Source organism: Armigeres subalbatus, chromosome 3 (genome assembly GCF_024139115.2).
Source record: "Armigeres subalbatus isolate Guangzhou_Male chromosome 3, GZ_Asu_2, whole genome shotgun sequence".
In the NCBI taxonomy this organism is placed as follows: domain Eukaryota; kingdom Metazoa; phylum Arthropoda; class Insecta; order Diptera; family Culicidae; genus Armigeres; species Armigeres subalbatus.
Window position 1 is genome coordinate 384249273 of NC_085141.1, and position 15801 is coordinate 384265073.

General features: G+C 43.8%; 1 protein-coding gene across 1 annotated transcript; it reads left to right on the top strand.

Moving 5' to 3' along the window:
• Nucleotides 1–4095: 4095 nt before the first annotated feature.
• Nucleotides 4096–8473, top strand: LOC134222945 (uncharacterized). Its single transcript, XM_062702090.1, has 5 exons — nucleotides 4096–4154; nucleotides 4468–4576; nucleotides 4793–4810; nucleotides 5573–6086; nucleotides 8424–8473. Exons 1-5 carry the CDS (start codon nucleotides 4096–4098, stop codon nucleotides 8471–8473), a joined length of 750 nt encoding a protein of 249 aa, XP_062558074.1.
• The last annotated feature ends 7328 nt before the right edge of the window (nucleotides 8474–15801 follow it).

Here is a 15801-nt window from a genome sequence, read left to right on the forward strand (position 1 = left end):
TCGTTTTGAGACCTGTTTCATTAGCACGTCAAATAGTTGGTTTGGATTTTGCAAAGGGCGAAAAATAAACAATGGCAGGAATTGGCTTTGAAAGCTGCAATCATCCGGGAATGGCAGTCAGAAGGTGCGTTTAGGGGAGTAGTTTGTTGAAAAAAATAATCAGAGCATTCGGTCATTTCCTATCTAAATTACAGCTTCCGTTTCAACTTACCCCGCATTTCAACTTGCCCCGGTGTACCTTATCCAACTTCTTATACAAAGCATAAAAATTAACCCTTAAAATTTAACAATTGCCATAAAGTCAGCAATAAAATATACCCCATCTCGCGGTCCTTAGCCTCTTACCCAGCAACTCCTATCCCTACCTCCTCGTGGCGCTGTCCGGGATACGAGTAACCTTAGGGAAGATCGGGTATCCAATCCCGGTGGGAACTATGGTCGTATGTTGACAGGGAAGGGGGGATTTGCTCCTATCCGAAAGTACAAATCTTACTGAGCGTCTGTTCTCCATGTTAGGAGCGGCTCACAACAGCGTATGTCCTCCATGTTAGGGGCGGCTGATCATCGTTCAAGTGCCAGCGAGGGACTCTAAGTAAAACTGTGCATTGGTCCACCGGAAATAAGGAGGAATAGTCCTTCGGAAATTTAGGGAGTTTGATATCAGACCCCGCAAGCCAGCCTTTAAAAAACTTACGCAACGAATAATGAACAGGAGAGTACGGATCGGAACCATCGGTTAAGACCATTGCGACGGAAAGGGACTAGCGATTGGAAACTCGGTTCTGGAACTGCATTTCTCTCAACTTCATCGGAAGCACACGCATACTCGCCGATGTGCTCAAGGACTGTGGATTCGCTGCAGGAGGTTTGTTGGAAGGGATCAATGGTGCGAACGTTTAGAGCTAATAATACCATCTACCAGAGCTAAGGCAACACACACGAGCTGGGAACAGTTTCCATAGTGATGGGCGATATGCAACGGATCGGGTGGTGGCCGATCAATAAGAGAATGTACAGGTTGCGGATCAAAAACCGGTTCTTCAACTTCAGCATAATCAACGTCCATAGCACACACTCCGGAAGCTCGGCAAATCCTTTAAAATGCCGTGAATACCAGGTCCCAACGCCTCATCTGTTAATTGATTTCAGGCGGTGTACGACAGTATAGACCGCGTAGAGCTATGGAAAATTATGGACGAGAACAGCTTCCCTGGGTAGCTTACCAGACTGATCAAAGCAACGGTGGATGGTGTGCAAAACTGTGTCAAGATTTCACTCGAACACTCCAGTTCGTTTGATTTGCGCCGGGGACTAAGACAAGGTAATGGACTTTTGTGCTTGTGTGCCTGTTGTAGCCGGATGTAACAGCCGGGGTGCGATTTCCAACAGATCCAGTCAATTTATTTGTTTCGCGAACATTGGCAAAGGTGGCAGAACTGTACACCCGCCTGAAACGTGAAGCAACAAAAGTTGGACTGGTGGTGAATGCATCGAAGACAAAGGGCCCGCCTGAGAAGCAGTGTTACGATAGACGGGGATACCTTCGAGGTGGTCGAGGAATTCGTCTACCTTGAATCCTTGCTAACGGCTGATAACAATGTTAGTCGTGAAATACAAAGGCGCATCATCTGTGGAAGTCGGGCCTACTACAGGCTCCTGAAGAAACTGCGGTCAAAAAAGATTCACCACCGCACCAAATGTCTCATGTACAAGAAACTGATAAGACCGGTAGTCCTCTATGGACATAAATCATGGACAATGCTCGAGGAGGACTTGCAAGCACTCGGAGTATTCGAGAGACGGATGCTTAGGACCTCTTTGGCGGTGTGCAAGAAGACGGTGTGTGGCGGCGAAGAATCCAGAAGTATCCAGAAGGCAGTCAAAGCTGGAAGGGTACGATAGGCAGGACATGTTGCGAGAACGCCGGACAGCAATCCTGCAAAGATGGTGTTCGCTCCGATCCGACAGGTACGAGACGGCGTGGAGCGCAGCGAGCGAGGTCTGCAGACCAGGTGCAAAACGATTTGGCGAGCGTGGGGAGCATTTGAAGATGGAGAGATGCGGCCTCGAACCGTATATTGTGGCGTCAAATTGTTGATTCAGTGTTATCTGTTTAGATGTAGACTGAATAAATGAATAGATATTCATGCTTGATGTCTCTCAATCAAAACTTGTTAGATTCACGCAGGAGCTTGATAATTTGAATTAGATTTTAACGAAGCTTATTTGGGCTAGAATAAAACTTACTAGTGTTGGTCAAAACTAAGAAGGTTTATTGAAAAGCGTAAATTTGGTGCTGTCATTGAAACGTGTTGCTTACATGATGACTAAAACAAGCCGCTCATTTGGAAAGAGTTGACCGGTAAATATTTTACCGGTAAGTGGAAAATCCCTCCTTAGCCGTGCGGTAAGATGCGCGGCTACAAAGCAAGACCATGCTGAGGGTGGCTGGGTTCGATTCCAGGTGCCGGTCTAGGCAATTTTCGGATTGAAAATTGTCTCGACTACCCTGGGCATAAAAGTATCATCGTGTAAGCCTCATGATATATGAATGCAGAAATAGTATCCTGGCTTAGAAACCTCGCAGTTAATAACTGTGGAAGTGCTTAATGAACACTAAGCTGCGAGGCGACAATGTCCCAGTGTGGGGATGTAATGCCAATGAAGAGAAGAAGAAGTGGAAAATCTGTACAACACATTATTGTGCTGAATCAATATTCGATCGTTCATCAGCAGGTTACTTACGACCTTTTGTTTGTGTCTTGACTAAATTATTATCCAGATTGAAATTGACCATGTACTGTTGTAGTGTTCTCATGTGCTCGTTTTTATCGACTCACCGAAGCACAGAGGGACAAATCTTTAGAAAGAGGGTCAAAAGGTCATTTTCCAAAATGATGTATTCTATTTTTTAAATATTTTTCTCGTATTGTACAGGTAATAAAACATTGTAAATTACTTTGGTTGAGTCAATTTAACAATATTGTGCCCATTGGGGTACCTTTGAAGTTGGCATGAAAACTGTTTTTTACACTATTGATAATATTTAAATATGAAGTATGACATCTTTGCAAGATTTTTCTAATTTGTTATTGAATCATTTCAAACTCAATACATCTTCAAAAATAACATAATCAACTATCAATTGCATACATTGTATCACAAATTCATGAAATGTTCACCCTTGGCTTATGGAGTTGAATTTGGGCTTATTTCGAAATTTACTCATTTGGAAAGATCCATAAAGTACGTCACGCAAAAATCGGCGATTTTCAACCCCCCCTCCCCCCTTCGTCACACTTTTTGTAATAAACCTCTAAAATTTTTGTATGGATCGTCACGCTGCTCTGAACCCCCCTCCCCCCTAGAGGCGTGACGTACTTTGTGGACGGCCCCTTTCGTGATGTTTTCATGTAGTCAGAAAACAATTTACCCATCATTACCCAGCGCTGAAAATCGAATGGCTACTACTTTACATTATATATTTTCAAACTAAACCAAATTTAGGGCCCGCCATGGCCCGCAGGTTTTTTTCCGATGCATTTGAAAATGACGTAAATTACATGAAAATGTATGTATATGTACTGAGTGCTACAATCACAACAATCGTTATGAATGTAGTTGGAAACGATACAATTTCATCACAGTAAGTATAATAAACCCAATTGTTCTCATTTCAAACCATATTTGTACTTTTGACCGTCTTTTTTTCAATCCGTCCCACTGTGCGAAGGCGCGCACTTTTTGTCGCAATTTCAAATTTATTTGGCGCGATTTTAAAATAATTGACGACTTTTCAAAGGATAAGTTTCTTTATAAAATTCAGACAAGAACTCGATGATTTCGCTAAGTGAACGGCTGGTGATTAGAAGTGTTTGCGAGTAGGCTACGAAGTTTTTCAGTATTTTAAGTTGAGTTTGGCTAGTTTGACTAATAGTTAACGTAGCAGACGTCATTAGGACGTGTTTTTTGAAAAGCGCATTGCGCTTTTTGGTACGGGCTGGATTTTGTGTATTCGACCGGAGTCGGGTACGGGAATACGTGTGGCGTCTACAGGGCCCGCCATTTCGTCCAACGGACATCGAGAGCTCGAGCATGCGTGAAGTCGCTCGTCAAAAAGCGAAAACTCGGCGGTCGCCAATCAAGCGTCGAAGGTAAGATCCCCAAGCCAATTCCCGTGGATCATTCCCGAGAGCTCGGTCCCCGTACGTCACCAATAATCGTACGCTGGACCGAACCCGAACCGACGGTTAGTAGTCTTCCTTTTAGTCCTCGCTCGGTGAACCGGAAAGGTACGCGAAGCCGGATCGTTAGGGAAAGGAAGCTACTAGCTTGAGGGAACGGTTATTCCGGACCACTCTCGACTCCAAAATCGGAAGCCTTCCGTCCAGCCGCCACTCCCTCCGCATCTTTGGTTTCGGCCATATCGCTCGAGCTTGACCTCCATCGCTGCGCGTTAATCTGCAGCATCTGCGGCAAAGCCAATCGGCCGCCATCGCCACAACTTGGTCGGGAGACATCGTCGCCATCTTCTCGGCCAACTCATCAGATCATCGAGAAGCAAAAACCTGCGCAGGTATGTGAGCTTGTTGTTTCATGGCCATGATTTAGCTCTTTTTCTCCATTCCGTACCGTTAAAATAGTCCAGAATAAACGTTGTGTACTTCGAAGTTAGCTTGAGTTTTAAATTTGTATTGCGTTTCACGGGGCTGGGAAAATTCACTCCCATTGCGTTTGCCGTGGCTACAGTTTGAAAGTTAGCTTCGAAAGTTGCTTCCCGTTCTCTTTTCAGTGGGTTGAGCGAGTTCAGGTAGGTGGGAAGTTGGGAAGTAAAGATCAAGCGTAAGTAATTTTGGAGCCAGTGATCGTTCGAGAGTCCCCAGAGGTAAAGGGTCTGTAAAAGTCGGGCAAATAGAGAACACGACCGGTGGTCTCTCTTCGAGAGTGGCGCTTAAGCCACCGTGTTTTAAAATCACCTCGAAACAATTCGCGAACGGTTACAGTGGCGCCCAACGTCAAAATTACTAATTCTCTCAGTTGAATCAGAATTTTTGAATTTTTGTCTATTTTTATTATTTTAAATTTAAATTTTTTATTTCGAATTTTTAGGCTAAGTTTTTGAATTGAATTGAATTTATTATAGGTTAAGATTTTTATTTTGAATTTGAATTTTAGGTTAGTTGAATATTTAATTGAATTGAATTACTTTATAAATTTTGTTTCTTTTCATAATCTCAATTAAGAAAAGAAGTCGAAAATGAGTCTTCGGTATATTTTACCGGTTGCAGAACATCTGCTAGAAGACGAAGTGAATTTTGATTTGAAGTTGCGTGGACAGTTGGTGGACCGTAGGGAAAATCCAGAAGATAAGAGAAGGTTTTTAGCAAGATTGTTGCTTAGAGAGAAAGAAGGTAAAACTACTTGGGTGGCAAAACATAATTTCAACGATGAAGTCTTAAGAATTGATAAGAACGTCAAATCCATAGCATTGAGTTTGAACAAGAAATTAGATCTCGCTTTGGTTTCCCGATTGTGACATTAATTCATTCGAACAAAAACCGCGGTGATTCAGGATGATTCTGAGGAGCAAAATCAGGCAAAACTTTGTTCCCAAATTACAGAGATTTTGAAAAGCGTCGGGCATAAAGTCTATACAGATCCAACTGCAGATAGCGAATCAGAGGATATCAGGAAGAACAGAGGAGAAGAGATGAAAAGAAAGGCGCTAGAGCAAGAAGAACAAGAAAAGCAGGAGGAATTAGAAGCAGAATGGAGAGAGTTTGTGCTTTGGAAGCAAGATAAATTGTATAAGGAAGCAACATCAAGTAGAAATAAACTACAGGACGATGATACAGGGCCGCCGAAGAGCAGTAAGAGCCAAAAATCTCGTCTGAGTTCAAGAGAAAGAGATGTTTTAAGTGATGAGGAAACAGATGATGAAAAGCCGCCGAAGAGCCATAAGCGCTTGTTATCATCCAAAGAAAATTATGGAAAGGACACTTCTAGAAGAGACAAACGGCCGCCGGAGAGCATTAAGAGCCGGAAATCTCATAAAGGTTGGGAAGAACATGAGAAAAATGACAGAGGTAGGAGTGAGAGGAGGCCGCCGGAGTGCCATAAGAGCCGAACATCACGGAAAAATAAAAGCCCTGACGGAAAAAGTAGAAGGAAGAGGTTTAGTTCGGAAAGTAGTGAAGAAAATTTGAAGAATAGAAGGGTTAAAGGCAGGTCAAGGCGAGTCAGCCGAAGTAATTCAGAGAGTGAGTACGATTCAGATAGGAGCTACAGGAATAAACGACAAGATTCAAGTAGAAGAAGGAGAAGATCATCAAGTTCAGAACACGGAAGAAGATTTTACAGAAAATCGCGCGTAGACAGTTGGGACCTAAATTTTTCGGGAGATAGCAGAAGTGTTCAGGTGGAAGATTTTTTAAGTAGAATGGGGAGAGAGATGACAGGGAGGGGATGGAAAAGGAGAAGTGAACAGACGTGCAAGGAAGAATCCGGATTCTTGACGGTCGCTGGATGCGGGCCGACGCTAAGCACAGGATGACAACGAAGGTCAAGGATACTACATACACCGAAGACTAAAGGGTCTGTAAAAGTCGGGCAAATAGAGAACACGACCGGTGGTCTCTCTTCGAGAGTGGCGCTTAAGCCACCGTGTTTTAAAATCACCTCGAAACAATTCGCGAACGGTTACAGTGGTAATAATTTTGGAATATGTACATTGTACATATCACTGCTCGCAGAGCTATATTTGATTCGGAAATTTAGAGTATGATCTGTAATGAAATTAAAGTATCGCACTGTATCATTTATAACGTTTAATTTGTTCTGACCATAATTAGAATTTTTTAGCTATCCGATAATGTGCCTAAATAGATGCTTATAATGAACATAAGACCCAAGTGCGATACTTTCACATGGTCGTAGTTCCTAAAACTTCAAATTCGATTGGTAAAGATGAGTATGTCTAATAATCTGCGATCTTCGCTAATCATTTCAAATTGCATAAATTAAGAAACTCATATTCAGTCAATGTGTGTATCATTATCGCAGTTTTCTTCAATTGAACTTTGCACTTCGCATACCCAGCGGCAATAAATTGCATTTTAATGTTCTCGTAGGCGATTGCAATCACTGTCTTCCTGTCCATCTCTCGAAGAATCATGCTTTTGATTTCATCAGGAGCTCTCGCTCAATCTGATGGATGCAAGTGGATATAACGCGGTCATAGTAATTGGATTAAAGAGCGTTGGTCCTCAGCGCCGGTGACTCACGGTAGAAATAGGAACAAGCCGAAAACATCCAAATTATGTCGTCTCCCAGCTCAACCAGCATCCCTATAATTAGGACCATTTTGGGATGATTATTTTTTCGCCAGTTTCTTACTGCCGGCTTGAGGTGGTCCCCCCTTGTATTCGAATACAGTACCCAAAGGGGTTAGAGGAAATGGATTATGTGTGGTGGCGTCGTGCAAGGGAGCAAGCTTGGTTTGAGATTTGTCCACGGCACGAGGTTTTGTACCGCAAGCGTTTTCCCTGACTCGGTGATAATTTGGCCTTAATTCCACTGTCATTAGGCTGTACGTTTGAGAATATGTAGGACTGGACCCTGCCAGGTAGTTCCAATTTATCCCTCTAATAGAGATTAAATCCCTGCTGGGGTCGCACCAACACTGACTGTTTCATTTGCAGTGTGGTCTGCTCAGCAGAAATTTGTTTGCAAACTTTTCATCTCTGGATTTCGATCTGTGGTGAGTTTACTGTAATTTTAAATGTAATAACCAGTCGTTTGCGTTTTGGTTGTTTAAGTCTCATGAAATGATAAATTTTGGATCATGAAACTAATTTCCTCATTATCGTTATTATATCTCAATTGAGGTAATTGAAACTAGTGCAGTGATTTTTCAACTTCCTTCATATCTTGCGTGACATGCTCGGCAAATCGATTCCCCGAAACAGTTCCCATCGTTTGAATGCAGGTAATGTCTCGCAACGAGCAGCATAATAAAAAGAACTCTCAAAAAATAAACATTCTAAAAAAGTAATACCACGCTTGATCCCCTTCTGTTTTCTCGATACACTCTCAAACTGCGCCGTAAAACCCGAAACTATTTAATACGCTATTACACCCTCAATTAGGGATTCAATTATTTTCCCTATTTGTACTTCCGCTTTTTGAGGGTGCGAGTTCATCTCGTCCTACGGTTTTAAAACCCGATCGACTTAATCCTCCAGGGGTGCATATGACAAGTTGTGAGTTTGTTCGTTTTGGGAAATCCGTGCGGGGCCAGCGAACCGCGTCCATCCACCGTTTGTCGACAGTTGTCACTGGTTCGTGGTTTGGTCTCATTTCGTTCCATAGAGAGTATCTCACCAATTTTCCAAACATCGATTTCCCCTTATCCTATTACACAGTATGGAGCGTGGAAACCAACGGTACGATGAAATGGAACCGAACCCTATGAATATGTTATTTGCAGATGCTATTCTTCCTGACTCTTCCGATACTTTGAAGATCAGTGGGCGCTTGGTCATTTAGTGATGTGCTCTTTCTAATGTAATGTTTGCCGAAGCGATTTGCTATTAAATTCGGTCCTTTGTTGTCACAACAGTCGACGACAGCGATCAGCTTAGGCTCTATTTGTTGTAAAGTAATTAGGCTGAGCGGTGGTCGGGATAATGTGAAATGGATTGGCTTGAGAGGAAATGTCAAGTGGGTATCAGCACCAAAATTTAAAACAAGTTATTGCGATTGTTGTCAATTTAATTTGCGGAAATACGCTAGGAGAATTAATGAACATTGTCATCAGAGGACAAGTAGAATCATAAAAATTCAATACGTCAAGTGTAGTCAATGTAATAAAAAATTTGAAAATTACAAATCGAGAATTGTTCAAAAATTTTACAACACATTTTTACACACATTTCAAGAAAAACTTTATTATCATCAGCAATCATTGAATCTATTTCGTAGAGAATCAAAAGTCTAACCACTTGCTTCAAACTATTTTCAAATTCAAAATAAGAAAAATTTTATTCCAAGTATTGACGTATGCTAAAAAAAAGTAAGAGGCATCTCAACTCATTGAACAAATCGGAAACCGAGAAATGCTACCATATTTCATTTTAATCATATGAAGTGTACCTCGCATTTTCGGTATTTAGCACCCGAGTCCTGATTCGCCTTTGCCAGAAGGGATGAAGTGGAAAATCCCTATTGTATGCACACCTTGCTTGTTACAAAAGTAGCACCGAGTATGTGAGCCAGTACGCAAGGAGAAGGAAAGCTAATCGTCGTCGCAGGCCGGAGCAATGTTTAAACAAGAGATCATCCAACTTTTCTGAGTTGCTGGCAATGAAATCGTGTTTCGGAAAATTCAACACTCAAATGTAGGGGTGATGATGGTGCATGGATCCGGCTTATAAAAAACAAACGCTCGGTAAACAAGTTAAGTAGCTCTTGAGATTGTTGAAAAACTAACATATTTACGGAAAATGTGTCATCGCGGTAATTAACTAGAAAGGGAAGAAGAAGGTTGCACAATCCCAAATGTTAGCAAAGCATAAAAATATTCAAATCAATGCTCGAATCATTGATCCAATCGGAATGCATTAGAATTGAGATTGATTTCAAATTAGGTATGTATGATAGCACATGGTCGATTGAAAAAGGGAAGGAATCAAAATAAAAAGGAGGAAACCGAACGAAACAGAGGGTTTTCATGGCTTAGGGATAGGAATTCAATTTACATTTGAAATGTGAAAATTCTTGAAGCAAATCTAGGCAATTCGTAGCAAAAGCAAAAATGTAAGATGGACGAAAAACGAAAGAACAACAACTCCTGCCATGAGTTGATTCAGCTCTGGTGTTAGGTGGCTAAACAATATTGAAAATCCAATGATTTATGATAATAATTTCCGGGCGTGTAATACAGGGGTCTCCAGTAGCCTCGCGAGCAAAGGCGTAGGATTGCCAATCCGGAGATGGCGAGTTCGATTCTCGGTCCGGTCTTAGGATGTTTTCGGGTTGGAAACTTTCTCGACACCCTGGGCATAGTACGAGACATGGGCATAGAAAAGCTTTCAATTAATAACTGAGGAAATGCTAATAGAATACTTAGTTGAAAAGCAGGCCAAGTTCCAGTTGGAATGTAGAGCTATCGAAGAAAAAGAAGAAGAAGATTTCACTCTTTCTTGATGTTTGCCGAATTAGAGTGTTGCCAATAGGGTTTGGAGCCGTGATTGGGTGCTGAACTTCTTTCAGCAGGGTAGAAATCCGGTATGATATTGACCAGCTAAAGCTGAAATATATTTCATTTATAATACATTCATGACACATTATCTTATACAGAACAATTTTTCAGTTTGTTTGTTTTTATTAGCGGCATTTCACACTGCTAGAGTGCATTCATGCCGTATCCAAAAATATCCCCCCATTACCCATTACAATACAACATTTCATTTCTTCTTTGACAATTTTTCAGTGCAATCACTACTTTAGCTCCTACACCTTATCAGCAATCTTGTTTGGCTTCGGCTACGCCGGATCGGTTTGTTACATGTTTACTTTTAATTTATGATAATCTTCTTAATTATCCTTTATTCCGGTTCACACAAAGCAACTTGAATTGTCTTTGGACTCTGAATCTTGAAACCACTCATCTTTCTAATTCTACTCTCATTGCCAGTCTATCCAGAAATTAACAAAGCGTAGCAAGGGAAGGTGGTTTCTACTTTAACTGAATTTGGTTGCAAAATAACATCGCAACAAGAGTTTTTGTGTCATTGGTAATGTTTCGGCTTTTGAGACCACTGATGCATCAAGACATAAAATCCTAGTCAACTTAAATATCAGGTCCTGTAAATCTTAGCATTGTATTAATTGTACCAAAATTGATGATCAACCAGAGCAGTGCTTTTATATCAACTTTAATGTTTCAGAAAATTATTTTGAGGGGTCCCATAGCGTAGTTGGCTACACGTTCGCCTTACAAGTGGATAGTCATGGGTTCAATTCCCAGCCCCTCCACCAAACCCTCGTCAGTCGCCAGATCCGCAGCCCATACGGTGGCGTTCTGGGGTACGCGCCTTACCGTCAGGGCTGCCTGATAACGACTGACAACTTGTTCTTCTCGGAGGCATTCCTCCAACGTTACCCGGATAAATGGCAACCGAACAATGCAACGATCATTGGATAGACGACATGGATGAACGGACACAATGGACTCACGATGAGATGGACTGGCAACGACAACAATAACGAGTAATGGAAATCTAGATTCTGTGTGGATTCTGTAGTCAAGTCAAGTACGAGACATTGAAGCCGACCTCACTGTGGAGGTCGAAATACGTATCTGTTAAGGTACAAACAAGTGGTGGAATTAAATGGGATTGTACAAACTCGTCTTATGACAAGTGAAGACATTCCACTAAAAAGCTCAAAATAATTTTCTTAACAAAATTTGTCCCATAGTTTGTTTCATAATCTTGATTTATTTGTGTGTGTGTGTGTGTGTGTGTGTGTGTGTTTTTTTTTTTCTTCCTAAGCAATGGAGGGGGAATCTGCTCAACAGACATCCTTAGGTTAGGGGCCACCTCCAACAGCAAACGAGGGAGGCAGGACTGCATCCCCGACCCGCTAAACCGTTTCCATTGCCGCCAAGCCCATCGTCCCTTCGGTACAACCAGAAAGTAATGCTTCAAAGGGGGGCCAGTGCATAACGCACTCTCGAGGTTAGCTGCGCGTCCTTGCAGCATCGAACATCGTGACCAGGGTAGAAATATTTCACAGTCAATGCAGTGAAAAACATGGATCTCAGTCACGGTATACAGAATCAAGGTAGGCTCGTAAAGAAAATGACAGCTCAAAAGTGACGTGATTGCTATCGCAGTATGAACGAGTGCAAAAGAAGGCCAAACTCAATCGTAGAGCGTTGGCTTGCTTCGTCCCTAGCAGCGATAGCAGTGACGTCAATTGTTTACAGTGAAAATTGATGTTTACGTACATGACGATAGTGCCTTGTTTTTGTATGCCGTGGATCTCAGTATAATCTGCAGTCGCCTTCATCGCCGCCGTGGTGAGTGCGACTGGGTGCAGCCGAAAAATCATTTCCAACACCGTCCATTCAATTTCGCATTCAGCCACTCACAAGTCGCTCTGACAGGCTGCTCAGTTCGCGCCTTACCGTATGACTGTGAGTGGCCCATTTAAACGCGTGGTGATTTTTTTCAATTTGCTGGGTGAATGTGTACATTTTGCTGTGGTAAATTTAATCTTCGCGGCGCAGTGGGTGATGTGAGTTCTGTTGTTTACTTTTCTGCCTCTCCGGGAATTTGGGGTTGATTTCAAAGCGGGAAGATTATTTGAAAAAAGGATATAAAAAAAAACGTCACCTTCATCCAGCGCTGCCGAATATTTACAACCCTGATCGTGACTCGCTTTTTTAGAAGAACACCATGGTATCGTGCCAGCGCATTTCCGGCTTTCCAGGTGGCCTTACCACGCCCTATGTCCTCGGAAGGTGGGAAGGGTCGACTTCGCGCCTGCTTCCCTCTGCACGACTGGTATCAAGAATAATGATGCCGCGTGCACCCCAAATTGACCTCTCTGCGATAGGGCCTATTCGCCAGCACACAGAGGGACTTGTCGACGCGGTGCCTACGCCCGCCCCAGCCTTGACGAGGACCCCTGTCCGTCCTCGGAACCCGCCCGGTTGACCGACGCCGCGAAAGCGACAATACCATGTTGTTCTTCATGGGCCACTTGTTCGATAAAAAGATCGAGTTCAACCACAAGGCACCGGTATGACCCATGAAGCCTACTCCGAACCCTTGGACCACCTCTTATTTGCGCCTGAACTAGACATTCCTCGAGTCCACGCGCCACCTTCTGTGCAGCTCCGAGACGATTTGGATGATAGCCGATAAAACGGCGTTCCAGCCAACTTCATCTTTACACATCCTCCGGACTAGGTTGTCCGGGGTAGTGTCCAGACAAGCATGTGGTCACGCATTGCGCGAAAACGTGGGCACACGAACAACACGTGTTCAGCTGTTTCCTTTAAACCTGCGCACACCGGACACTCGGGCGAGGCCGAGCAAGCCAGCTGCGTTACCTGCACTGTGATTTTGCAGCACTATTAAACGACGGGCACATTGAACCCCCTATGAGGTGCTTGCTGTTCACAGCTTTGCTGGAACAAATCAAACAATTGGGAGGGTTCATGCAGCATTGTGTCTTATGTCCCTCCAATCCGCAGCGTCGGCAGAGCTTGCTTCTGTCAAGGCCTTTGCAGTCCCATTGCTTATGCCCAAGTTCCAGGTACTTGAAGCAAACATCGAGTTGCTCATATATGCCCACAGGGCACACCGACCATCACACCTTGACGCTCCCTAACTTGACTACCTTGGAAGTGTCTGCTATAGATAGCCGAACCAATGCTACCTGCGTCCCTGCCGGACCTTTCTGTAGCCGAACGGCTGCGGTGGGCGTCTCCACTTCACACTGTCGCCGCAGCGCCGTGACGAGCTCTTCGACTTCGGTGATCTCGTCCAGGTCTTTAACCCTTAGATTCACCTCCGTCGTAAGTGCCCTTACCTTGACCGTCTCGCCTAGGACTTCCTCCGCCTCCACGCTTCAGCTCGAGGATCATCTCGTGAATTCGGGTACGTCTTATTCGACGTACGTCGGCGCCGAGTTCACCGAACTTGACGTCACTCCTCATCGCCTTTAAGACGTCCGAGTACTTAGCCTCGTCCGTCTTGATGACTAAGGCAGCGCCCCTGGAGCGATTGGCTTCTACTCTAGACTTCTTGCTACCCTCATTCGCCTTGGCCTTCTTTTCGGCCCTTGACGTCTTCGGTTTCCTCATGTTCTTTACCAGGGTCTAGGAGGCATCATCCCCCTCTATTTCCCTGGTCTGGGGAGGCTTAGAGCTCTCAGCCTACCGTAACCCCTTACCACCGTCTTTCCTGGGCGGACGGACCATTCCAGGTCCTTCCACCTCCGGTTTTAGAGGTACCTGGCCGGGGTTCAGCTTCCCAGCCTCACTACCCTTGTTCGGGGTAGTAACCCTCCAAGTTTTGGGGAGCTCAGTTTTTCAGGGAGCTCATTCCCTGGAGATTGTCTCCCCCGTTTTTGTGTCTGCTCCGTTGGAGCAGTCACCCCCGACGTACCCGCGAATACTTGAGCCTCAGTCGACTCCGCGGATTTCACGGGTTTGCACTTGGCCGTCCCGAGCGCCCCCTCCAACTTGGCGAAGTTTCAGCAAGGTCCTTACTGATATTATGCTTCGATGACGTCCAGCTGTTCCGTCGCCACCTCGAAGGCCGAAAGCCCATCGCGTTTGCGGTTCATCGCCCTCACAAGCCATGGGCCGTATATAACTTCTACCGGCGTAGCCGGAGAGAAGGTTAAATAACCCACGCTTTCGATGTCGACTATTGCCTCTGGCCTCCTAGGCGGAGACCTGGACAACCCACCTCTTGCGAAGGGGTTGTCGCCTACACTACTACCACTAATTGAAGAATTGACTTGGTTTTCCATTTGATCCCACGAGTTGCTCGGGAAAAGAGGACCACCACGCCAGAGCCAGAGATTTTTTCTTCTATATTTCAAATTCTGGGCAATCTTCAATGGATGTCCTGATTGTCTTCTTTGAATATGTCCCAATATTTAATTCTCACTTCCTTTATTTTCTTTACTGCAGTTTTTCTATCTAATAAATTAGATCATTTAATTAGCGGGCTTGGTAGTCATATGGCTACTGCTTCTGCCTCATACGCAGGAGATCGTGGGTTCAATCCCAGGTCCGTTCATTCTCCTACTTTGTATCTTCCTCTATATTTCTCATGTTCTAGCAATCGCTAGAACTGGAAATGGATTTCCATACCGTTTCCATCTCAATTCCTATACCTTCAACTTGAATATTCTAACAGAAATCTGCTAGAATTGGAAATGAACTATAAAGCGCATTTCCATACATCCAATTAGAAATTCCATCACTTGCTTTCTCCTATCTATCACATTGGCAGCTCGTTAACCAAGACGGACCTCTGCCTCTCGAACCTAACCCAAAAATTCCAACAAATTCCGCATGAACTCGTGGCAAGTGCAGGGGTATATTCGGCTTGCAGTGGGCGAGTGATTGCATCATCATTTCCTCCCCCTTCCCTACATTGACTTGCATTCTGACGTGGCAGGCGCCAGTATGACCTAACAAATGAGATCACCAGTACTTGTACATTGAAGATGTGAGCTAGTCCCAAGCAAACATCTGTTGGTTCCCTGTGCAAGAACAGCTGATCTGGTCATAATGGAGTAGCAACTACGAGCAGTCAATCAAGCTCAAGCTCAAGCTCAAGCTCAAGCTAATAAATTAGATAATTTAATTCTCCATTTAGGTATTCTCTGCAGCAACTAATAATTTTTCTCTGTATTTGCATTTCGTATTTACTCAATGACTTTCTATTTCGTTTGCCAAGTGCTGCTGCTTTTAGCCTATTTGTCATTGCTGGTGAAATAACTGTTTTGTAATTTATTTTTGCTAGTTCCCACGTTGGTTTATATGTCTTTAAAGTTTCTGGCACTGGCACTGGTGTCCTTCTGCCATCATCTAGAGTGAGACGCCTTGAGCGTCTGTTCACCAGGAGGTGCGGTTCAAACAGCGTCTGCCTGGTACCCAGCGGCTGATTAACGAAATGCTGTATCGCGTCAGCTATACCTAAGGTGGCCCTCCTTAGCCGTGCGGTAAGACGCGCGGCTACAAAGCAAGACCATGCTGAGAGTGGCTGA